The 25,036-nt window shown below is 48.7% G+C and overlaps 1 protein-coding gene across 2 annotated transcripts in view; it reads left to right on the top strand.

Moving 5' to 3' along the window:
• LOC146179445 (nucleolar protein 4-like) overlaps positions 1 to 25,036 on the top strand; it is a 127,853-nt gene that overhangs the window by 75,506 nt on the left and 27,311 nt on the right. For both annotated transcript variants that reach the window (XM_084579077.1, XM_084579076.1), the window contains exons 3-4: positions 11,854 to 11,991; positions 12,633 to 13,241. In XM_084579077.1, the coding sequence (XP_084435203.1) occupies positions 11,854 to 11,991; positions 12,633 to 13,241 (747 nt within the window). The remainder of the gene's footprint in view (positions 1 to 11,853; positions 11,992 to 12,632; positions 13,242 to 25,036) is intronic.

Below are 25,036 nucleotides of genomic sequence, written 5' to 3'. Positions count from 1 at the left end.
CACGCGCTTTAAGACTGCGAATATTTGCGTCAGGGCACAGTCTCCCATTCAAAAGCTCCCTGGGTGTGAAACTGCTTGGTCAGTATCTAACGTTTGAAAAATTTTGTTTTCGAAGCTGTGGCAGTATGAAACCGACTTTTTGTTTCCACTGAGACCTTCGGTATAATTTTCCTATATTTTTCGTGCGTTCGCTGAGTTGCGGATGAATTTCACAATTTTACAGAATACACAATAATAGAGCATTGAATCTAAATGTAGCTTCACTAATAACGTAAATTTTTGAACACCGCCGGTGTCATCCCCCTGGGTTCAATTCCCAGAGAACGAAATTGTTTCTATCACATCAGATGTAAAATTCTAGAACACTAGATTTAGGGGCGCATCTCAATTAATGTCGCGTAGTTTCTTCTTACGAGCTCGGTGGAATGCGTAGCTTTCATCTAAAAGCGGCCCTTAAATTCATCTTTAAAAATCCGGCACGCTGGGTGGATCTTAACCTCGAAACATTGAAGGATTGCGGATTGTCGCGCCACCTGTGGACGCAGGAGAATAGGCTCAAGCGCTCATTTGCGGCGCCGCCGATAGCTGCCGCCACATATGGTAGACCCTCCGAGCTTTCTGCGGCAGGTGGCGCGACATTGAAGCGAAGCCCTAGTGGAAATACAGTGCCTAGCTAGGCACTATAGTAGAAAACTTGCCGCCACCCAGTTTAAAAGGAAACGCTCTAAAATTCCGTCCGTCAATCCATCTTGAGCTTGGCACAAGCTCTAAGCAGATGCTCTTAAAACACAAGTAGAGCAGCTTACAAGTGATGTAATGAGCTCTGCTATACCTTTTAAAACCGCGTGGACAAGCAGATGAATACAATTCAAACATACTAAAATTTGAAATAAAATAAAGTACTGGTCTGCTACATGTTATATGGGTATTTCCTCAGTGAATATTGTACAGGTTAATACTGAAAAAGAGCAGCTTCTACAGTTTGAAACTTTTTTTTGCTGCCAGCAATTATTACAGGCTTCAGTTAACGGGTCGCCTATCAAAATTGGGGGAGGGTGCATTCGATCTGCGTCATTAACTCAGGACTCAATAACATTAATGGTCCGATCCTGTCTGCGACTTCTATCGCAGAACACCATTCGCGTATATGCATGCTTCTACTCGCGTTAATAACCGATACAGAGCCTCTGTGACATCTTGCATAATCATTATCGTACAGTCATAGGCCCCTCATTTATGTGAAAGGCCTGCTGACATAGATACTTATAAAACACCAACTGTAACCAAACCATACGGATGTGCCCGCATAGCCTCATAGCCCGAGGGTCATGGAAGGTTCGATTCCTATATCATCCACCCATCCAAAAGAGAATACCGAGATGGCAGCTACAGCCATGTCATTTGGTCCCATGACGTCACGCAACGCGCTGACCAATCAGTACCTTGCATCCATGTCACTTGCCAACTACCACTTCTAGAGCCACACGCGTGATTTTTCACACAACGCCGGAGTTTCTGCCGAACCTTGTCACATTACAAAATCCTGCTCAGAATTGCATATGGCGCTTAACAAGTACCTGGACACAGTTATTCATACAGCTTTTCTGCAAATGCTACCTCCCAGCTTCACGGTATCTGATAGCTTATGATATTTTCTGTTCGATGTGTTGCTTATGGAACAAACCGGCTCGTCCATAAGCAAATAGACTACTGGCTCTGCCTGTATTTGCTCGGCTGAATCCAGAATTTCCGGTAGGTAGGCGGTTACGGTATATAGCATTTAATGGCTACTCCATTTTAGCTGAGCGGCAAGGTGTCTCTCCTTACCAAGGAATCGATAACACCTTTGTGTTGTGCCCGTCGCATTTTCTCTTCGTAAACCTTCATTGATGCTCCCTTCGAGTATACTTTGATCTCCACCTGGTGCTGCCCTCCATGAGCTTGTGGCGAAACTACCGTGGGCGAAACTTCCCGCTTGACGCAGCATGCACAGATGGCGCCACGCGCTCAAAGAAGTGGCGCTCGTTCAGAGTAGATTTTCGCGCCGAGTTCAAAGGAGGTGCTGAAGGGCTCTGTAAAGCGCGGTTCTCCGGAGTGACAAGGAAGGTAAACTCGCTCGTGTCTGTTGTGAAGTCCTTGGACCTTGCAAGGCCTTGTTGACCCGTCGAGGTGCATGAGCGGTCAGGGAGATCGACCACTAAGCCGGGAGACCTGTGCTCAGTCTCAGCCAAGGAGGCCGCGTTTCGACGGAGGCGAAGAGCAAGATGCCCGTGTAATGTGCGACGTTTCTGTAGGATAAAAAATTGCCCAACATGGTCGAAATTATGCGGAGCTCTGTACTATGACGTCCCTCATAGTTTAAACTGCTTTGGTACCTTAAATGCATGAACATACATACCAAACCGTAAAATGTTTTCGAATAGATTTCTCGAATTCGTTCCTATCTCTTTTCCTGTTGATTTTTTTACGCTGATGTGTATCACTAGACGTTTCGCACCCACTGGTGTTCGTGCTTCTTGATGACACTCTCCTGTCATATAACTCGCCTTTCTGGGTTCTGCCCGTTGGGCATTTTTTGCCTATTATCCTCATGCATTTGAATGGCTCACCACAAAGTCCTGAAACTCCCTCCAATCCACCCACCGCTGATAATGTGTATGGAACCCGAAGGAGGAGGAAAAAACTTTATTTGCAGAAGAATTCGAGGCACGCAGGCCTCCTGGGTCTCCGCACGACCCCACTCACGATCTAAACGTTCATATTATGTTTATCCATGACGTATGCGGCCCGGCTGACGACGATCTTCTGCCTGGCCGGGTCCGCTGATCGCAGTGAGGTCTCCCAGTCCTCCCAGGTTCGGAGAGGCACCGGCCCGGCGGGGGGAGGAGACGCCGGGCAGGATAAAAGAATGTGGGTAAGAGTGGCCTTGGGGTGGGAGCACAAAGTGCATAGGGGGGATACCGGCTGAAATTTCGAAAGTAGAGCTGGTGTCGGTAGAGTTCGTGTCTGCAGACGACGCCAGATTGACTGTTCTCTGGTAGTGAGGGATGGGTGGGGTGACGGATAGATGAGGCGCTCAGCGCGGGAGTTTGCGGTGAACTCAGCAAACGAGTGCATACGATCCTTCGAGAAATCCCCCATGAGGTCCGCCTGTGCCCGGTTTCTAGACCCTCGGGCTAAGGAGTCGGCAGCCTCGTTGCCGGGATTTCCCGAGTGCGCAGGCACCCAGATGAGCTCAATCCGTCGGGGGAGGTGGGAGGTGGGCATGTGCAGCAAGCGGTGCGCCGGAGGATGAACCCGGCCCCTGGCATAATTTAGAATGGCAGTTTTTGAATCACTGAGTATGTAACTGGCATCGGTGTATGCCAGAGCAATAGCTATAGCGGTCTCCTCGGCTTCTTCAGGGGTCGTGCCTGAAGGAAGCTCAATAGTTAAGGGGGAAATGTGGGGGTTGTGGACAACTGCAGTGGCTCCGCTCTCATCGCAGGCGGCATCTACCCAAACGGCATCGGGCTCATTCCCGTACCATTTGTGGAGCGCTGCCGCGCGCGCCTTCCTGCGACCTTGGTCATAGTGGGGGTGCATGTTCCGCGGTAATGGTTTGACATAGATTGAAGTGTAAATTTGGCTAGGGAGTGTTAATAGGGATGAATTGTTTGCAGGAATAGTGATGCCTAGCTTAGTGAGTATATGTCGCCCGGTAGTTGTAGCAGCTAATCTGAGGTATTGTGCTTGTAAATGGGCCTCTCGAAGTTCATGTATGGTATTATGGACTCCAAGTTCGAGTAGTCTCTCGTTACTAGTGCTTTTCGGTAATTTAAGTGCTGCCTTTGTTGCTTGCCGAATTAATGAGTCTATTTGGTGGACCTCACTGCATGATAGTTTGAGGTATGGTGTAGCATAAAGAATTCTGCTGAGGGTATAGGCGTGCACTACTCGAAGTGTGTCCGCCTCTCGAAGCCCATGCGCGCGTCCTGTCACCCTTTTTATGATTTGTGTGGTGTTTGCAACGGCCTTTTTGAGCCGCTTAATTGTGTCGACGTTCTTTCCATCCTGTTGCAGGTATAGTCCCAGAATGCGGATGGTATGAACCTGTGGTACTTGTCTTCCTTTTGAAGCCTGCACTGTTGGTTACTGTCCGAGTAGCCACAAGGCTGCAGGTGATTCCACTAAGCGACGAATCGCGGTGAAATCGTCACTAAGATACTAAAGCTGTATACTGTTAAGTCATCCTTGCTTTGTCTTTATGTCAGGCTAGCACCGATGAAACGGAGGTAGCAGTTCGCTACAGCATGGTTACCATGCATTGACAGCTTCTTTATCAGCGTTGCCCAGAGACGAGGAAGGAACACAGGAAGGCAGACGGCAACTGCAGAAGCAAAGTGCTGTCTAAGTGACCTTAATGTGTTCACATATAGTGAAGCATTATTATGAAACTATGTTCTAGCGTAGTCGACGGTACTAAAAGAAGGAAGCATGTACCTTCTTTCCTTCCTCTCTTTTTTCTTTTGTTTCCTCCTATTACAATCTGAATCCTTTGTCTCGACAGCCACTAGCACGGCTTGCTCCGTCCCCTCGGAGTCATTTTAACTGTTTCACTCCCTTCCGTGGTTTATAGACCTCGTCAGCGTAATCTACAAAGCAGCTATCCTTTTTTGCTTCCCTGAATTTTCCTGCTCGCCACTAACCCCTCAGCTATGCCTCGTCGCCCGCCTTACCCCCCCCCCTCCTCCCCCCTTCCTCCAAGGTTGGAAAACTTTCTCGCTTTGTGTGCATTCACGTGCGTCGCAGAAAAGGCGGCTGGGCTGAAATTACCTTCGTGCATAGCAATACGCCTTCACAAACTTCCTTCTTGCCCTTTTCCCTCATTCTTTTCTGCTACCTAGCTGTTTCAGCTCCTGCCGTAAGTTTTCTGCTCTCCCGTCACCCAGCTCACGTTTACTCTCCCCACCATCCTCGAGCTCCGTTAGTGCATCGTAAAATTTTCTCATTTCCTTGTTTTCTTCCCTTCACACACCGCGTGTCTCCTTCCTCATTATGCTTTTCGTTTCTTTCTACCTTCGTTCCTTTGCGCTGTGCAAGCTACACCCTCTCCCTTTCGCGCTGTCCTCGCGGTGAACGAAGCAATTACAAGTACCTCTTTCTCTTTTCTCTGAACTAAAAAAAAAGGGGACGATTGCCATTCGCCTCCTTTCTTTCCCGACTCAAAACTCTCTAAACATTTCTTCTTAACCTCTTTCCCGTTCTCCTCCTAAAGCGTTTCACACTCTCGCTGTTTCTACCTTCTCTCAGCGCTTCCGTTGCATGCATGCCTGTTGCGTTGCTGCGGTCTTCGGCGCGCCCTCCTATCGTGGACGACGCCTCGCCATCCTCTTCACGTCCGTTATCCGTCCCGCATTCCCTACCTCTCTTTACCTCTATTGTCGCTGTTCCCTCCGCGTCTTTGCCCTCCTTCCTGTCTCCCCTGGATTAACCTGGCGAAGCGGAGCAGCTCGCCCTAGTTTCCGCGCGTGCTCACTAACCCTGGTTAGCGGCGCTTCCCCTTTTCGACCCTCCGTGCTGTACTCTCATTTCTTTTTTTCAGTCATCGTTTCCATCATGCTTTTCCCCTTCGCTCGCCGCGTGGCTTCTATCCTACCCTCTCGCTACATCCTTTCGTTAGTGCACCTCAGTCTTTATTCGGCTCTGCGGTGCTGCTGCCTGATCTCCTGTTTTCATTGAAGCGCCCTGTCCTACATCCCATCACCTTCTCTCGTCTCTCTCTCTCTCTCCCTTCCTCGACGCTTTGTCTTTTCCACCCAAAGCGGGGGGAATGTCTGCTGACTTTCTTCTTTATGTTGATTTTCTCTCTGCCTCACTCGCTCGAAGAGTTTCGGGAGGAAGTAGGCAAACTGGGAAGAAAAGTAAAGATATCGGAGCCAGTTCGAGAAGGATGGGAGGAGTTAGCCGACGGCCGTTAATGACACAGCTCCAACGCACATGCGATGGAAAATCACGCACCGCTTCTTGTTGGCAACCTCAACAAAAAGGACTAGTTAGGCAAGTCAATTTACCACTCCTCTGCCTCGTGTGGAGCGTAGTTTTGACGCCTACCAGTTCTGGGTCCTATTGTAAGCTGACGGGACATCATGGGCAGGTGGATATAGTTTTCACAATGCTATCACTAATGTTTGAATACAGAAGCGGATATAAGATGGGCTTTGGGATATGAGTAATTCATAGGTTCACAACAGAGAGCTAGGACTAAAGGACCTAGCCCAGTAAAAGGGCAACGTCCTGCAACTTGGAACCCCACCCGAACTTTAGTCCGATTCTTAGAAGTGGCCGAAGCGCAAGTAGCTGGTTGCCGAGTGAAAGTTCCCGTTGTGCCAGTTAATGTCTTGTAATGAAGGTGGCATGTGAATGAGATGAAGGTAAGCTAGTGCATTGTCATGTGTTATTTTCCGGTGTTCGTCATGCGAGGCGCTAAGCTGTTCATAAGTACGCTGTGTTTTATTTGGGGCGCCGTCGGTTTAATAGGCCAGGCCGTTCAACTCAAGCTGTGGTCTTACCTTAAAAGCAGCTCGTGCTATGTGTATTTTGGTGAGAAAGTTTAAGCAAAGCTGCGTTAATATTTCAAGGTCACTAGCCACCGTCGCAGCTTTTATGAGCGATAAGCGAGCGTGTAACCTTCTGGTCACATATTCAGCTATCACTTGCTGCCACCTTGACTCTCTAGCTAAAGGAAGTTTCTCAACTTATTCTTGCTGTGAAAATTTATTCTCAGACTGCTTTACAGACCCCGCGCACACATTAAAGACCAGTTTGACACGAACGCCTGAGCGCAAAAGCACTGAATGGCTAGGAATAAACAGAGAAGAGTTATTTGGTTATAGTGGAAAGCACGTCTTCTCTAATTACCACCGACCAAGAATCTTGCCCGATCTTCTTTATGCTGTGCTTGGATCGGCTAAGCCGTTGCATGAGGTCACAGCACCGTGGCCTCGTGCGGGCAATTCAAACTCTGTTCGGTATAGCGGCTCCAACGCGCAAGTCTTCCATCAAGTTCGCCATACCATTGACTGACCGTAACTTCTTATAATACTAGTGTACTCGGATTAAGTAGTCAAACATCTTAACCTGCTGAGCCACCGCAGCAAGTACTCTCGCTTGCTATAACCAGGTTTAAGTATCCACAATATGACGGGCCTGCTCCAAGATGGCGCCACAAGTATGGTTAAACTTGTGGCTCCGAGTTCGTAGCGCGTCTTTACGCCGCAGCTCTTCGCGAGGGTCACGGTTAAACCTCCGCCATTTGAAACGGCGACTCCCAGATGGCGCCACCTGTACAGTTGGGAGCAAAAGCAGCATACAACACTTAGCCGATGGCGGAGCTCGGGGTAACAGCATCGAAACACTGTCTAGTGACAGCGGCAGGGACAAAGATACCGACACATGCATGTAGATAAGATAGAGCACCTCCAGTTTTATCTCGAGGCCAGATATAGCTGTTGCTAGATGGTTTTGAAATGCAGTTTTGCCGAGCTCCGCCATCGGTTAAGCGTTATATACCACTTTTGCTCGCGACTGTATACACCTGAAATTAGAGCTTCCTGTGCTTTCGCACTGTAATCTCATTAACAGAGATTACCTCTGCCAATCTTTTTCGCCTATCCTTCTTTTAATTTTTCATTCTTCATCCCAATCAGAAAAAACTACAAAAAATTTTCTGTTGTTGCGATAGAGTTTCTGTGCGGTTTTTGACGCGAAACCTGTTGTGACGACAGAACGTCCTGTAGTAACATCAGAAATTTATGTAGTTACAACAGAAAAGTGCTACAGAACTAGACAACAGAAATATACTACAGAAAAATTACAGAACTACAGAATTTGCGACAGAACTACACAATATTTTGTCGTATTTTTCACACGGTTATGTAGTTTTTTTTTTTTTTTCGACTGGGATGAACCGCCATTTAAGGCCGCTGATGTCTTTCAAGTCCTTAACTCCCTTTTTCTCCGAGTCCGGAAACAAATTTAAGCCAGAGAAGGAGGTGCCCCCCTTTCCTGTGACGTCACGACACTGCATGACGTCACCGAGTTTGCAGGATCGTGTGCCAGCTCGGATGGTACATAGAAGGGAGAGTGAGCTCGGAATCCTACCGGCACCCTTGAATCCCTAGTCAGTATAACACAACCCCTAGACTATACTACGCAGGTACGTTCATATGGCTTGGTAAAGTGATGCTATCTATTTATGTCGGGTGGTCATTTACATAATTCGGTAGCTTATTACTGTATGATAACGAGTATGCGAGCGATAACAGAGGCGCGAATTAAGGGACGAATAATTAACAGACTATAACAGTGTATGTACGAAAACGAGGATACGCAAAGGAAGCCACAGATTGAAGACCTTAACGCTGTCACGTCATGCCGTTTATTTAGGCCAGAGCTCGCACGAGCCCACCCCAGCCCTATTCGTTAAGCTCTCAACCGTTGTTGGCATCCCTGAAAGCACGTGCCTTGATATCTCGTTAGCACTGCGGACCCCTAGCCTCTCATTGTTAGCTTTTTCATTTTTAGGCTCACAGTTAACTATTATTAGCTAGCCTTGCTGAAAGCATGTACCCAAGGATCTATTTGTTAACTTCGCGAAAAGCATGGTCTGGCATCTTCTTCCTGGCTTCTCAGTCACCGTTAGCTTCCCGCTATTAGACTGGCAGCCGTTCCTGGCCGGCTTAGAAACATTGATCTTAGCCTCCAATTGTTAGCATCCAAGAAATCGTTGCCTATGCCTGCCTTTATTACTCTCCAACCACTTATAGCCTCCTGATGTTAGGCTAGCAACCGTTGTAGGTTTCCCTTATTGCGCGGACCTACGCCTGTCGTTGCTAGCCCCCGTGTCCTCTGACCTTGCGCATCTCGCCTTCTGCGCATTAATACTTGGATTTGCAGCTAAAAACACAGCCAGGCGTACTACCACGAATATGACCGCTTGACTTTTCATACCGAGAGCAAAGGCAAGCATGGTCGACTGCCAGCGCTTCACCGGGAGAGAAGGAAGGTATACAGGATCCATCCTGTCTTGCACCTCCTTTCTCATGCAAACTTTAACCTGCGCCCCCGCGAGTCGCGCTGGCGCTGCTTCCGCGAAAAAGAAGGGAACGAGAGAACTCGATCAATCAGGAAGCGCAGAGAGGCAGCAGCAAGCGGTCCGTGCGCCGGTGAGGTAGTATGGAGGTACCGTAGAACGGAGGGGCTTTGGCGTCGCGTGCGAGGGGCTTGTATGTGTGTCGTTCGCGTGTTCGTGGGAGTTCTCGCAAGAACGCCACACGACCCCCTCGGCACGAGCAAACACGTACAGACATACGTGGAGAGAGCGCGCGCAAAGTGAACCAGCTAGGCCACCAACCAACGACAGACAGGCAGAGGAGGTTCGGAGAGAGCCGCACGTTCAACTTTGGAAGTCGATGAAGAGCTGCCTCCATATGGGGAAGGGCGGAGAAAGGAGGGGGTAAAGCGCCGACTCAAACTTGGGGAGAACTTGCCGGGCGATGCGAACGAGCTTACCCCCTCCGTCTTTTCCCTACAGTTGTGCCTCCGACGGGGAAAAGAGGAGAAGTGAGCCTGGTGAGCCGCTCGCGTGATTCGGGAGGAAGCGGTTTTTGCTGGGAGAGGGGACGAAAAAAGAAGGGAGAAGGAATGGATTTCTGGAACAAGGGGTTGAGGAGCGTGTTAGTTCGTTAGTTGCGGGGGAGGAGCGGAACAACGGGAACTTTCGGGCGAAGCGTGACTACGAGATGAGAAAAGTGCCCGAAAATCTAGGAGGGAGGAGAGGTGGCGGACCGTGCTTCACACGCAGCCTGCCACTTTCCTCCTTTCGCCGAGGCCAGCATTCTGCTGCTGACAGAATCCTTCCTCCGCCCTCTCTCCGCCCCCATCCCGCTGTTGTGGCGTCGAGAACTCGGAAGCATCGATTAAAAGCGAACCATTCTCTCGCGAGCGCAACTTTTGCTATTCGCTATTGCTGCGCGGTGCGTGCGTGCGTGTGTGCGTTCGAGTCAGGAGTCAAGAGTTGCTTGCAAGATCTGAAATGTAGCCGACGCGCGAGTAAGGAGGTGCATCTGTCCAAAAAAAAAAGAAAAAAAAAAGTCGGCTGGCTGTGACATTGCATGACTTTTCCTTTTCTCTGCAGCCATATTGTGTCTGGCTTTTCCACGCTGGGAGGTGTCAGAATAACTTGTTGAGAGGCCTGCTAACTCGAGTTCTAGACGATTCAAGGTGTAAATGTACAAAAGGTACAAAACAGTTGCTGATGACACGCTGGTCGCGAAGAAGAGCCGTCTACGCCATGTCTGTTTCGATCTACGATAGGGAATTGCAGCTCAATTGTTGCTAGATCATTCGTGCTTGAATTCGCCGACGTTGGTATAGTAGTATGACCGGTAGCGTGACCGTACTCCCCGGCTTTAACGTAAGCAGATGCGTTCGGTCCAGAGCTCCTCCCAACCAACCACGAAGCCTTCGCACAAATGACGTCACGGCGAGCACCCTTCAAGAAGAGCAGCAGGAGCAATCGCAAATTCACGCATCATAAAGTGGCTAATTACAAACACATGGAATGGCTACTCTCTGTGGAAACAATAATCAGAAGCATAGTCACCGAAGCATTTTTCAACTTTTCGCTTCTCACAAGTTCAGGCCAGGTGGGGAAAAAAACCAAGAGTTTGGTGCAGTCCCGGAGATATGTGCCTGGTTTAATGCGGCCTATATTGGAAGATGCACATATGGCATGCATGAACTATACTTTGAACAGCTTGCGTTTCTTCGAGCAGACTCGCAGGAGTTCGTCTCAACTTTCGCGGTTCACTGGTGCATTACTGTATCAGATGAATTACTATGCCCATTCATTGGATTGGTCTGAATAGTGACTTTTCTTCACAATTTGTTTTGTAGTAGCTTTGGGACAAATAAATAATGGTCAAATTTTATTTCGTTTATGGGGTTTAACATCCCAAAGCGACTCAGGCTAAGAGAGGAACAAATTGTTAAATCTATAGCGTCCTTTCCACCCAATGGCATAAACGGAACCGGTTAAGTCAGTCAGATAAAACATAGTGTACTCGCCAGCTCGGGTAGATCACACTTGCCTAGAACGTTCCAGTGGCTGAGGCAGTGCTATGTAAACGAAGCGGAAGTGTAAACTAAGTTTTAACGTGCGCTGATAATAACTTCACACAGGCTCAGCCGAACATGCATTAGAATCATACTAGCATGAACAGCTTGACTAGAACAACGTAGCTATGATAGAATTTATCTGTTTCCATCGCTGTACGCATCCTGTTCGTTCTAGCCAAATGTGATCGACTCTCTCTTTCTCCACACACACACACACACACACACACACACACACACACACACACACACACACGCGCGCGCACGCACGCACGCGCGCGCACACACACACAAACACACACATACACACGCACAAACACACACACACACATGCGTACAAACACACACATACACACACGCACGCACAAACACACACACACGAACAAACACACGCGCACACACACACACACACACACACACACACACACACACACACACACACACACACACACACACACACACACACACACACACACACACACACACACACACACACACACAAACACACATAAACAAACAACGGCGTGCGTTTTGGCCGGAAAGAACTGCCTAGTGATGCTGTGGCAGGCCGGGTGACAACGTCATATCAGTGCTTCTAATGACCGCTAATGCTCGAGCACTTGCGATTTGACTGTAGCAGAGGAGAGAGCGTGAGCCAGCGTTTGGTCTTAATCTGTTCCACTCTCTTGGTTGCAGAAAGGCATCGAGGGCGAGACCACAGTGTACAAGCGGGTGGCCGTGGTGGAGAACTTCTTCGAAATCATCTATGGCGTCCATGTCGAAATGGACGGCCGTGGGGGAAAGCACGCAGGGCAGAAGAGGACCTACAAGGCCGTAAGCATACCGTGCTGCTCAGTAAATGATGTTGGTACCGTTCATATAACAGAGAAAAAAAAAAACGAAAACACGCACCCAATGCGTGGTACAGGTTCGGAATTTTAGCGGTGGCCTACCGCATTCGCGTACGAAAAGGCTTCTTTTGTGCACATAGATGTTTGTGTGTACGTGCACGCGCGCACTGTGTGTGGCACCCTTACAAATGGTGCTTGTATTAGCCATGTCATGGTTTATGTAATGTGCTATGGTGATGGGAGTCATATTCTAACAAGCGCGCATAACTCAAGCGAAGCTCAAGCAGGAGCATAGACAGGATGAAGGAGTGAAAGAGAGGGATACAGGCTACAGCAAGCTAAGGGAGGAAACAAGTGAACGCTTATTCAGGCGCCCATGTCAGATGCCCCTGTGGAGCTCATAAACCAATCTAGCTGAAGTGAGTATTTGTTTTGCTTGCCCCCTTTCAGCCTTAAACTGAATAAACCATATGGCCAACCCTAAACTACCCGTGGATCATCATCTGTCCTGCATTTGGGGATGTATGGCATCCAGTGATTTTTTTTTTTTTTACTTCGTTATTGTTGCTTTCGTCTCAAGGATGAGCGTCTAAGAGAATCTTTGCTGGACGTTTCTCTGCGCAGATAGCGGAACTGTACGCCTTTCTGCCCCGCGAAGCTGTCACACATTTCTTGATGTCCTGCTCCGACTGCCAGAAGAGGATGCACCTGACCAACGGAGCTCTGAGTGCGGTAGCTCCCTCTGCTGCGGCTTCGAACTCCGATGTGCCCGCGCTGAATTCGAGCGGCGACTGTGGCAACGGGGCAGTTGCCGGAGCCAATGCTGCTAGACTACCCGCAGCAGTCGTGTCACCTCCATCGACGACCACGAGCGCGGGCTCCCCCGGTTACCAGGGCAACAGCTGCAACAACAACAGCCGGGAAGCCCTTGGCTCTGGAGCCGCCAGCTGCCGACCCGGAAGCAGGGCATCCGGAAAAAGCAGTCCTCCCCGTGACGTCACTGCTTGCGCAAGTGGCGCCGTCACTACTCCGGCGACGAATTCCGCGGCATCATCCCCAGGTGGCGCCTCGAGTGACGCTGGCAGCGCCCCCGCGGCACGCGCGGCCGCGCCGCGCATCATCGCGCCCGTGTCGGCGGCCGATCTCGACTTCAGCGTCCCCATCACGACGGCCTACTTGAAACACATGAGGAGCCTCGGCCTGTCTGACGAGGATGCCTTCAACCCGAGGGAGGTCAGTGAGGTTTTCTATATCTATCCTAGCCCACCTCGAACTTTCTTGCTTGTAGCTCCCGCGTCATCGCATTAATAATTGCTTGTCGGCAAGTGCTACTTGTTGCTTCACGAGCAAGTAGCGCATCTCATTCCCAACGACGCCGAGGTCGTCTGCTGCTGCTCCGACGCGCCGCGTCTCCTCGCCTTTTTTTTTTTTTCGCGTCTTGCCCCCGCTGAGCTCGCCTGTTTCGGCGCGCCTTGTGACTGTGGACGGCCGACTCGTGTTTGAAATGCCACTCTGTGTTAATGTCAGGGCGCGCCTGAAGCTGCTTCAATGCGTGTTTTCGGTGGCGCCGAGTCGGGCAGCTGATTTTTTGTTTTGTTTTCGCTGATCTCGGTGCGGAGCGAGCTCGGAATGTATAACTAACGATATGACTGCGTTTCTCTTTTTCTGTTTTCACTAAACGCGAATGATGGGAGCGTTTTTTTTTTAGAGTCGTAACCTTTTGCCATTAGTGCCGCCCGAGTTTTTCGGAACGGATTGTGTTTATGGCAATGTATGACGCTGCGCTCTTTGGGTGCGTCATATACCGCTGAATATACCGCGGTTGGTGATCTGTTTTAACCAGATCATTTGCGTGCTAGTATTAAATTGCTTTTGACTTTCGAAACCGAATTAACCAGGTCACCAAAATTACAGAATTTTACAAAAGCGAATTAATCAGGCATTAGGTCAACAAAATTACACAACGTTAAAAAGATATTTGTTAACGCCATTTTATTTTCTTGTTATGAACAAACGAAAGAACGATTGCGCACATGAAGCGACTTTATTTGCGAAATCTGGTGCCCATGAGCTTTTCTCGGGTCCTTGTGCTACTGTATGTTGGTTCTTGTTGTGTGTTGAGTTTTATGGCACTCAGGCGACTCAGGTCATCATGCGCCAAGAGCAAGGTTATTGTTGAGTATGTTGGAGAGTCGCGTGTTTATCGGAGGCAGTAATCAGTGAATGTCTTACTTAATAACATCCAATTGCCGCTAATTTATGTGGCGAGTTATTGGCGGAATTTTCACGACAGTACCGAAGCTAATTATCGAAACAAACGACGTGTGTGATAATTACTGCATGTGTGATAATTTTAAAAAGTGCAACCCTCCTAGCAGTGACAGTTGAAAGTTTGCCCCTTTCACTCGAGTTGACCAGAAGCACATTAAGTTCCTAAACTAGAAAAACAATTTCTTTCTCGAGCTACAAGGGTTGTGGTGCTCTATGGTCGCTGGTTTTTCAGCAGACGTAGGTGTTCTGCAATGGCAGTAAATGTATTACGTCTCAGTAAACGGCGCGTAAACCTGACGTTTCCGAGACCTTACATATATAGTTTCGGAGTTCTTATTATTCAAATTTCTGCGTATGTATATTTAAGAAAGTGTGCCTTCATCCATCACAAGAACACTTCGGAAAGTTTCAGAAGACGACGGGCGAAACTTTATTTCACGTAACTAACTCTACCAGTATGTTTTTTGCTGTGATCGGCCATTCTACGCCACTCGGGATATCTTTGTATCCTGCTCATTGAGGCGAAAGTTCTCTTCCGACTATAATTGAGCAGCTTATGCTATGCTGACGTCACGACCATAGACACACAACACGCTTGAGGTTTTTTTTTATGTTATGGCATAAACTACGTTGACGTATGATTGGCAGCCAGAGCATGCGCGCTGAGGGTGTTGAATTTCCTTTTTTTTTTTCATACCGTGAGCAACAAACGCGATGCCTCCGGCAGCAGTGTTTGGCTCACACATTGCCTCTCAAGCTCTGCGCTCAGTGGCCATGTTTACAGAAGACCTTAATCTTATGTAAACAAAATTCCGTTTGAAGCGTATCGCGAAAGATTGAATGGTTTTATTAAACACTGAGGGTGGTATAACGACCCTCCTATATGAAGAATGCTTACGTTTTCCCGAAAGCCTATCATTATGAACATACGCGCGCCACCCAAAGTCCAAGCCTTTAATGGGTTACACCTTTCATAACTCCTTTTCCCCCATTGTGGGCACAGGCCTCTAACATCCAGTCTCTTTCGCGTAATTTTCCTTATCTTCACAACCACGACAGTACTGCATTGCGCGAGCAGCGTTTAGATAGCTAGGCAGCGCTCACAAACAACGCTGTCAGCTCATGGTAGCCATGTTGCGAAAGCGGGATGTTTACTTCTTACGATTGAGAACATGCCTGGGTATCGCAGACATTTAGCAAGCTACGTCAGTAACTGCACCTGTGTTGTGCTGAGGTGACGTCATCGCCCGTTCGTTTCCATGTTTGTCTTTCCGTTTCCATCTCCTATGTCCTTAACTCGTTATCAAGACTGCGGTAGTGATCAAGAGCTAAGCTGGCATAATTTGACCACGGCCCGCAGAGCCCAGCATTCGCGCGACGGTCGATGCCAGTAAAATAAACATGCCCGCATCCGAAGACAGCGGTGCAATTGCGAAGCGCAACTGATATATAAAAAATAAACTAATGGGACGCGCAAGCTCATTCGTTAAAAGTATGACGGGATAGAGTTTTACACATACACTGACGATTTATTATTCCCGACCACCGGCGGCTGTGTTTCGATGGAGGCGAAACGAAGAGGCGTCCGTGTGCTGTGCGATGTCAGTGCTGTTGTTGTGGCTGTAGGAAGAAGGAAAAGAAAATGCACGGGCCTACTACTGGCTCTGTAGCTGAGCCACGTCCGCTTGATTGATTGATTTGTAGGAAGGGAAAGGCGCGGTAACTGTCTCACTTGTGTTCTGTGGACACCTCAATCGCACCGTGAGGGAAGGGCAGAAGGTGGGAGCGAAAGTGGAAAAAGAGAAAGAGGAGCCGTAGAGGAGGGCGACGGAATAATTTCGACACACATGGGGATCTTTAACGTGCGCTGACATCGCACAGCACATGGACGTCTCTTCGTTTCGCCTCCATCGAAACGCAGCCGCCGAGGTAAATGCTAGAACCTGATTGATTTATAGGAAGGGAAAGGCGCGGTAACTGTCTCACTTGTTTTCTGTGGACGCCTCAACAGCGCCGTAAGGGAAGGGATGAAGGTGGGAGTGAAAGTGGAAAGAAAGAGGAGCCGTAGTGGAGGGCTACGGAGTAATTTCGACCACCTGGGGATGTTTAACGTGCGCTGACATCGCACAGCACACGGACGCGTCTTCGTTTCGCCTCCATCGAAACGCAGCCGCTGAGGTCGGGTTCGAACCCGGGTAAAAAGTACTAGCAGTATTGCTTTCGCAATAAAAGTAGAGAGGAAAGAAATAGAAGGAAAAGACGCGCTCCGCAACAGCCGTCGTCCACCACCCAAGCGGTGGTGGGTGCAATGACGGCCTACAACAGATAACAATTCGGTGGCAGGTTAGCCTCCGCCGCAAGCGGCGTCGACATAGCAGTCCCAGCCCCGTAGGGCCAGGAACAGCCACCCTTCACCACCTCACCTGCCAGTGCAAGTTAAAGATCTCCTTTTAAGATCCCCATGTGTGTCGAAATTACTCCGGAGCCCTCCACTAGGGCACCCATTTCTCTGTTTTCGTTTTCACTTCCACCTTCCTCTCTTCCCTTACGGCGCATCAGGTGTCCACAAAACAAGTGTGACAGATAGTGCGCCTTCCCTTTCCTGTGACCTAATTATTAACAACAGTAATATTAATAACAATATTATCAATAACAACAATAACCTGTTTTGTATCTGTTGCGTGCTCGTCCCTCAATCTTAGTAAGTTTGGAACAGTTTATATTTATTTGCTTCATTGCTTATTTTCGCGCTACAACAGAGAATAATAACGCCGTCACCGGCTTTTCTGTGACAGGGGGCGCCTAACGTAATGCTGTTGCGTTGAAAAGTCCAGATTATACATGCCAGTCGTCCGGCTCAGAAGCTCTAGAAATGCTTACGCACTGATTGCCTTTGGAACCTCCTGCACCGCTCTCCAGGCTATTTACAACGAGAGCTTTATATAGATCTTATTCACGTGGCGTCATTGCAGCTTTCCTGGCAACCATGGCAACGTAACATCGGAGAGGGGGGAAGAGAGAGAGAGGGTCTGCGGCGAATCATGACACGGCGTCGGTGAAATCCGAGTTCTGGTTGGCCGGCGTTGCAAACGGCGTCTCAAGTGTCCGACAAATGAACGGCGCGCAGCAGGGAGGAACGCTGGTAGACCGGCGCCGACGCATCAGAAACATTTTTTGCGTGCTTTTAGTTTCGAACCACGTTATGACGTCTCCAAAAAACATGGTTGCCACAACTGCCGCCTGCTAAACCTTATAGGGAATAGGGTCTACAGCTAACGCTCTTCGTGTGATCGTGTAAACGGTGAAGCCTTTTTGTAGTTGCCGTAGAAATGCGCAAGCGATCAGCCGAACCAATAGCGAGAGAGCTAAGAGAGAAAAGGAGAAGAAAAGACCGTAGAATTGAAGAAGATGAAAGATCAAATCACGCCATGGTGAAGCAAGAGGGTGAAAAGAAAAAGAATCGATAGAGAAGGAGAAGGAAAATAAAAGAATAAAGAGAGAAGAGGGATGACCACTACGTGTGTAGCCGAATGTCATATTAAGTCGTGGCCTAGTTAAGCCAGTTATTTTTTATACATCTTTTTCAGCTGCGTCCAAGCTCACCTTAATTAATAGCATTCACTTGCATTCTTACTTGCTCGAGCATGTATGCAATGTAGCCTTGTCAAAACATGCGTGTTTAACATTTCAAGATGAGGCTTGATCGAATAGGAGAGCGTTTGCACGGATCGCGAAAGCAAAACTGAGTCAGCGAAAATGTTTTTTTTTTTTTTTTTTTTGTGGTTGCTCTGTACTTCCGTATAGAGGTTTTGCAGCTCGAATTGCTGCCGCGTAGGAGACCGACAATCATGCATGCGTCGCGCAGCGCCCGGACGGTTCTCGGCGCTGCCGACTCGGCTACCCCGAAGACCGGTAGCGAAGTTGGGCAAGGATCGCTAGCAGGTGCGAAGTAGAAGTTGCTGCCCCGCGTCTAGTTCCAAAATGGACAGAGTGGACTGTGCTATTTCTCCACCTGGCCTTTTGTCCCCCTGTATCATTCTTTTTTCCTTTTTGCGTGCGCTGCTCGGTGCATTGGCTGCGATTCTCGAAAGAAGCAGCCTAAGTTCGCGCGCGCGGCCAATGCCTGTTTGCGCCAGGAACAATGGACTGGGGAAGGCAAGTGGAGTCAGGTATATAGCGTGTCTCACTATTGTGCTGGGCTTTCTCTATTTTCGGTTTGCCTCTAAGATGATACACAGTTGCGTCTCTTGCTTTCTTTTTCTTAACCGATAGGTGGATTGTCGTATGTTAAAGAATCAAGAAGGCTAGCGCGTACGTCCGAGTGGTAGCCTTGTCCGAGTAGTAGCCGAGTACGTCAGAGTAGTAGCCTTAAACGTTTGGTTCTTCGTGCAAATCGCTTACGTCGACCGGACGCTGGCCCCTTTTCTGCGGAAACGACCCAGTGACATTGACCGCGCCTGTCAGCTGTGCAGTGAGCTGCTGCGCGGCTTTTAGAGCAGGTTTGGGGTTTACAAATCCGAGCGCAGAGAAGCCGGAGTGAAGAAAGACTTTGGGTCTGTCGTAGCTCTATTCTGATGTTTACAGCGCTAGGAGTGGCTCGACGAGAAAGCGCTCTTCTAACCCAAATAAAAGATTATTTTGAAGTATTGGATGTTGACAGCCAAACGTTGTAACGTTGTATACATTTGCATACATCTTTTTATAGGCGCTTTATCTTGCTTTTATCTCAGATCTTGGTCGACGTCACCTCGGAGGCGGTCTTGTGCTCCGATAGTACGTCGCTGCTTTCCCTCTTTGCATATCGGAATTAGGTTATTTTGTTCGTCACCTTCCCGACATGTCTTGTTTCCTTTCTTTCTCAGCCTATCTTCCCTCATTGATTTCTCTAGCACTCAGTCATCTAAGTCCTTAATGCTTTCGAAAGCACATTTGTCTTCCTCCCGCCTCAGTATGTTTTGTCTTTCGTTCATTGTTCCGCCTTTTGTTTCTTCTCGAACTTCGATTCCCACTTGAGCAAAGTGGTATAGTTTAGGTCAGTTGGTGAGATCATAATTTGGAGGGGGGCTTAGCGTGAGCGAAACAGTGCCACGAAAGGGTTCAGGACGAGCTTCCTGTGTTCATTTCACTTCCTTCTTTCTCTCGTACTTAAACCCCACTCCAGACACTGTCCCCTTCATTCGGCCCTCGTTCTATCAGTAGGCTATCCGTTCTTTTCTTTTGTTCTCCGTGATGGCCTTGCTACCTTCGACCTCTTCTCACAGCCGCCTTAGTTCAATCTCTCCGTTCTTACGCCATTATCTTTCTTTGCTCTTGCTCCCTTTTATTATCAGTCATATCTCATATAAGCGTTGTTACCACCGCAAGCTGCGCTTTCTTCCTTTATTCGCCGCCTTGTAACTTCATCCTCCTTTTCCTCCTCGAACATCTCCTCGGGCTGTTTTCGTTGCGGCGGCCACACAAACTGGCCCATTTTCTTCATTGCGTTCTATATATTCCGGAACCCGTGGACGATGATCGCCTTCTTAGGAGGCGCGATAATGTTTTGAACGGCGCTCTTCGCAGAACGCGATGGCGAAACGGAAAATCCAGAGAGGGGAGAGAAGCGAGGATTGTTTTGCTTTCGGGGAAGCGAACGAGAAACAGAGCGCGTTTCGCGCTGTACGATCGTATACCGCTGAAACAGAAAATAAATAAAAAAAAAAATCTCGACGGGGTGCCCGCGTGCTCCCGCTTTCTTTTCGTTTTTTCACTTTTATTTGATTTTATTTGTAAACGGATTCGGGGAGTGTTTTCTTTTTCGTCGTTCTCTGCGGGCTTTCTGCGTTGCAGCAGCAGGAGCATTCGGTGAAAAGGGCACGCGGTTCGACAACGCACGCTGCCAAGATGGTGGCAGGGTGCGTGTTTGTTGTTTGGCCTTCTTAAAAAAAGACGTTCAGCGCGAACGCTGTGGTTGCGGATAGATTTACGAAATGTTGCCGATCGTCGCTTTGCGAGCCGAGGTCCGAATGAAAGGGGCGGCGGTAAGGGTTCGTTGTCACCTCTACTGTTCGTTTCTCCCCTTTGAAACCTTCAATAAAGCCGCGGGGACAATGTGAAAAGAAGCTGTACGTCGGTCTCACTATATTGCGCTTTTATAAACTAAATGCATTCTGTGCCTACAGTATCAGATTTTCTTGGCGGCAGTTTTCAGTCCGCTCTATAGAAAGATCACCCGTGTAAGAGTACGCGTCCAAGGTCGCGATGACGATAACTGAGACGAACAATGCCTTTGCAAGAATACACTACGTGTAACTTCGTCAGACCCAACTAAAAGTTGGGTTTGTCAGCAGTCATATCAATACACTGCCGGAGCCAGAGTGTTCCCATGATTGTGCAAAAGAACGTTTTGCAATACAAATTTTAACAGTTCTTCCTTTGTTAGTCTTTTTTTTTTTCACTTTCTCTGCTAGGGAACTCTGCCTTCAAATGCTTGAAACTACGTCTTACGAAATGTAAATGGCGTGACGGGGCGGATATTGACAAACAACCTCAGCGGAATCACGGTTAACTTGAGAGCTGTTCTTCCGCTGGAGGAGAAAGCTGATACAGATAAAGCAACCTGATTGCATGCGTCGTCTAAAAGCGCCCCTATTAAGACATATCCACGAGAAGCTCTGTAGATGAGAGGATGATCAGTGCCCTTTGACTTCCGGTATCACTTTGGAAGTAATGCATTTCTAATTATTACATCAAACACGAATTTGACTTGCATAAGCTACGGGGGTTGAGACGAGAGTATGACCACTTGTATGGCCCGTAAGCAGCAGAATCGGCTGTCAATTTCATTCGTAAAAGGGGGTTAGTATGTGAAGCGTGCGTAGTGTGTTTTGAACGATCGGTCATAATACGTTTCTGCCACATTCGCACCGAGAATTTCGACCACGTATATGTATTTACCTGTTTTTATTTTTAAATGGACGCGCACTTTGAACTCGGCTCAGCGCCCGTCTTCTATGCGACCAATCAATTCCGCTGCGCTCTCGAAATTCTGAGTTGCTTAGAATGCGCCCCGATTACTGCTGTCGTGTTAGCCAGCTCATTAAAAATATAGATGGCATTACAGTGACTGGATAACGGCTGGTTGGTCTAGGCGATGTTTGAACGTCGTGCGCCGCCTCCACCACAGGCGAAGTTCATAGAGGCGTTAAAAGAACGCTGCAGTTTCTTTTTGGAGCTCCGCATATTGAGCGAGGCGCAAGATTTTCGTGCGCTAAATTATGCGGGGTGCTCGTTTACTTCTTCAGCGTCGGGAAATTCATGTATACCATCCCGCTGCAGCGAAAAACAGGTCATTAGTCTATCAATTTCTCTTTTTGCTCTGACATACGAAACTGAAGCTTCGTGGACATAGTTGACTTTGGGGATATCGTTTTACGTGCCCCTTTAATCCCAGGCAGTATACCAGGAAGGAGCATCTGTAAACGGCTTCAGAATGTTGTAAGCATATGGATTAATAAGCGTCGCAGGTACGGGTGGCAGAAAAAAATGCGTCACGAGATTTTGTACGACTAGAGTCTAGAGCCGAATTGTCAACTGACGTAGTCCGGTCTTCTCCTGCCCGAGTCATTTGATGCTGCAGCAGAGGCATTGTGAGGGATTGTATGTTGCTTCGGCTGTTTTGCTACTTATTCACAGCAGTTCCGCTCGCAGGGTCATCAGAGAGCGCGGTTTTTAAGCTCAGTAAAGACAGCAGCAGCAGTGATGGGGACAAGCTGTTCTTGATACAGGGGCATTCCCATCAGAAACCTCACCAAAGTCACGTTCAGGGTGTGACATCCACGGCCGGAAGGAACCTACTTGTCATCAAGAAAGTATGTCAATCCTCTTAGCTCCGTGTGCTTATTTTGTCATTTATTTTATCATCCTTCAAGTGAAAGGCACGACGCAAGGCACGACGCAACTAGGAATCCAATACGGAATGGACACACACACACACACACACACACACACACACACACACACACACACACACACACACACACACACACACGCACACGCACACACACACACACACACACACACACACACACACACACACACACACACACACACACACACACACAGGATATCCACGGCACTGCCGGAAACGAATGGAGCAGGTCCTTTCGGGAGGCTTTCCTTGGGGAACTTGGGAAAGTGAGGCACGAGTGGCAGCTCCGGTCGGACGGCTAAAGTGGATGGGGCATAACAAGATGAAGGCAACAAAGCAGCTAGCCCGGGAAAAGTACAGGAACCGAAGTGTGGCATGATATGGCACGCCTGCCTATACTACTAGCTGGTTGGCGAGATGTGGTTTTGGGAATATACAAAAAATATGTAGATGAATGCTGCGTGATGCGGATTCGGGAGCTGAAAGGTCAGAGGCAAAATCTGTTTGCCTTGTCTTCAACAAGGGAAGAAAAGCTAAACTTCGCGGCAATCACAGGGAGCCTGTAAAAGCTAGTAAAACCTGAACTAGGGCAAGGGAAGTTGAGAGAGTGGGGACGCGGTCAAGAACTCTGACACGAACAGAAAAAATGGCCAAGAAAAGTAGAGAAGGCTGCAACGAAGTAATCAGAAAAAAAAAAGAGCAGTACGTAGCCGTGTCTCTGTGCAACTCAGGGGCAAAAAGACAAGACGCTAGGCGCGCTGCTGAAAGGAAGATTCAAAAGGAAAAAGGGGAGAATGCGGTAGCGGTGAAAGAGAAGCAGCTAAGGACACGGAAAGAAAATGGGAGATGAATGTAGCTTACAGAAAAAGAAAAGTTGAAAGAAGCGGGTACCGGCTACAACTATATATTTATATATATTATAGCGTCTAGTACCGTTCGTGCTCCGCGCGGGAAGTTTGGGGAGCGAACGAAGAGGGGAGCGTGGCTGGCTGAAAGATGAGGAAAGCGGGTCACGCGGAGGGAGAGATGGCAGCACCTCTCCCCGCCAGACCGCTGCGGCTCTGAGAGGAAGAGAAAAAGGAAAAACGAGCATAGTGGCCGGCACATGGCGAAAAAGAAAACGGGGCGAACGGGGCCGGCGAGGATTTTCAGAACAAGGAGTCCTGTGGGGAAGGGCTGGGGGGACGATGAATCCAGCGGCGTGGTGGCAGCGGCGCAAAAAAAGGATAAAAACCACTGGTTGCGCGCTGCAGCCAACGCTCTTGTAGGAGAGCCCAGTGGATTGGAGGGCAAGGAGGCGAGAATGTTTGGGAGTGCAGATGGGTAAAGTGGCGCTGACGCAGAGAGAGGGAAGAGTCTCTGCCGCAGATCGAAAGAAACGCAACGCCAACGCTAGAACCGGGTCGGGAACGAACAGGCGGTAAAGCAAGAAGTTTCTAGGGAGTGTGTGTGGGGGGAGGGGGGGGGGGAAGAGATTGGGAGCGAGAAAATGGTTTCGTGGGGGAGGGGTGGTAGCGAATGGGGAAGTGAAGGATGCACGTGGGGTACCGGGAGAACATGAGAGAGGATAGAAAAGTTTCCCAAACATCTACATCCAAGAAGAGAGGGAAGAAGGAGGTCGCTGTGCTGTGTGCTGCTTGCTCTGTGGCCATTTTTCCTTTCTTCTCTTTTGTGGCGATGCGAGTACCTAGTTGTTCTAGGGCTGCCGTTAGTGTTCTCCCTATCTCTCCCCTTTCTGCAGCGTCTGCTCGCCCTCTTTACATCTCGCGCAGCGTCTCCCGTTACATGTGGGTCTTCCTCGCAGCAGCGGCAGCAAGCAGTGTGTTCGATACTGTTTTCTTTCCCCTTTCCCGCTTCCCTCTCTTCGGCTCTGTTCGGTCGCTCGGGCGACCGGCTTGGGCACTCTGTTGAGCAGTGACTCCTTATTCGCGGGGAAACAAAGTTCCCCATATCCGGGATATGTCGGAGAGGGTTGGCGAGTCTGAGGGAGCGAGGTGCAGGCGTAGTCCCGGCTGGGAAGCGAAGGGGGATCTTGCTGAGAAGCCGTACTTGCCGCCGCGCAGCTAATGCACGCCGTCCCTATTCGTGCTGGCGTTCGTGCGCTAGGGATAGCGGGCCTGTAGGGCGCAGGATTTGGGAAGCGAGGAGACTGGCAGACGGACACAGGCTTTATAAACTTTCGTGCCAGGCTTTACAATAACAGTAGAGGTGTATTCGCAGCTCAGAGTGTATAGAAATATTAGAATAGAAATCGAATATAGGAATACAAATCTCTGTGTAAACAAAACTGTGAAGGCACTGTGGTAAACAAAGGCTAAACCGAACGCTGAAAATTTAATTTCGACGAATGCTGTGTGTGCATGATGAGTAAAATTGCTTCGTTCAAAATATTGTGGGAGTATAATTCAGGCTGCTCCGTGCATAACTTCAATTGTGGTTATTACGTGCAATGCGGTTCGTCATGCGCTTCAGCCTTAAGCGAAAAAACAAGGCGCCCGTGTACAGTGCACATTAAACAACCCCAGGTGGCCTAAAGTTCGAGTGCCCATTGCGTTTTCGTCCTTCTTAGTAGCCGTGTGACGTTACAACCTATAAACCAAACCAAACTAAATACATTTTTCTTCTCCGTATCCTTATCCACTCATAAACTAGCTGATTTAGTCTCCAACGTTTATTTTCGAAGCTCTTTTCGGTTGGAGAAAGTTAGGTCATAGGTAAAAGCAACCAAAAAGCAACAAAAAAAAAAAAGCAGCAGCAGCAGCAGCCTTGCTCTGAGAAAGTGCGCATAATTTTTTTGATTTACGTCTCTGCGCGGAGACAACGCTAGAAAAACTATAGGCGCGCTGAA

The sequence above is a fragment of the Amblyomma maculatum genome, chromosome 9 (assembly GCF_055883805.1).
Source record: "Amblyomma maculatum isolate TAMU_Amacu chromosome 9, ASM5588380v1, whole genome shotgun sequence".
Lineage (NCBI taxonomy): Eukaryota > Metazoa > Arthropoda > Arachnida > Ixodida > Ixodidae > Amblyomma > Amblyomma maculatum.
This window is presented reverse-complemented; position numbering and strand designations above follow the sequence as displayed.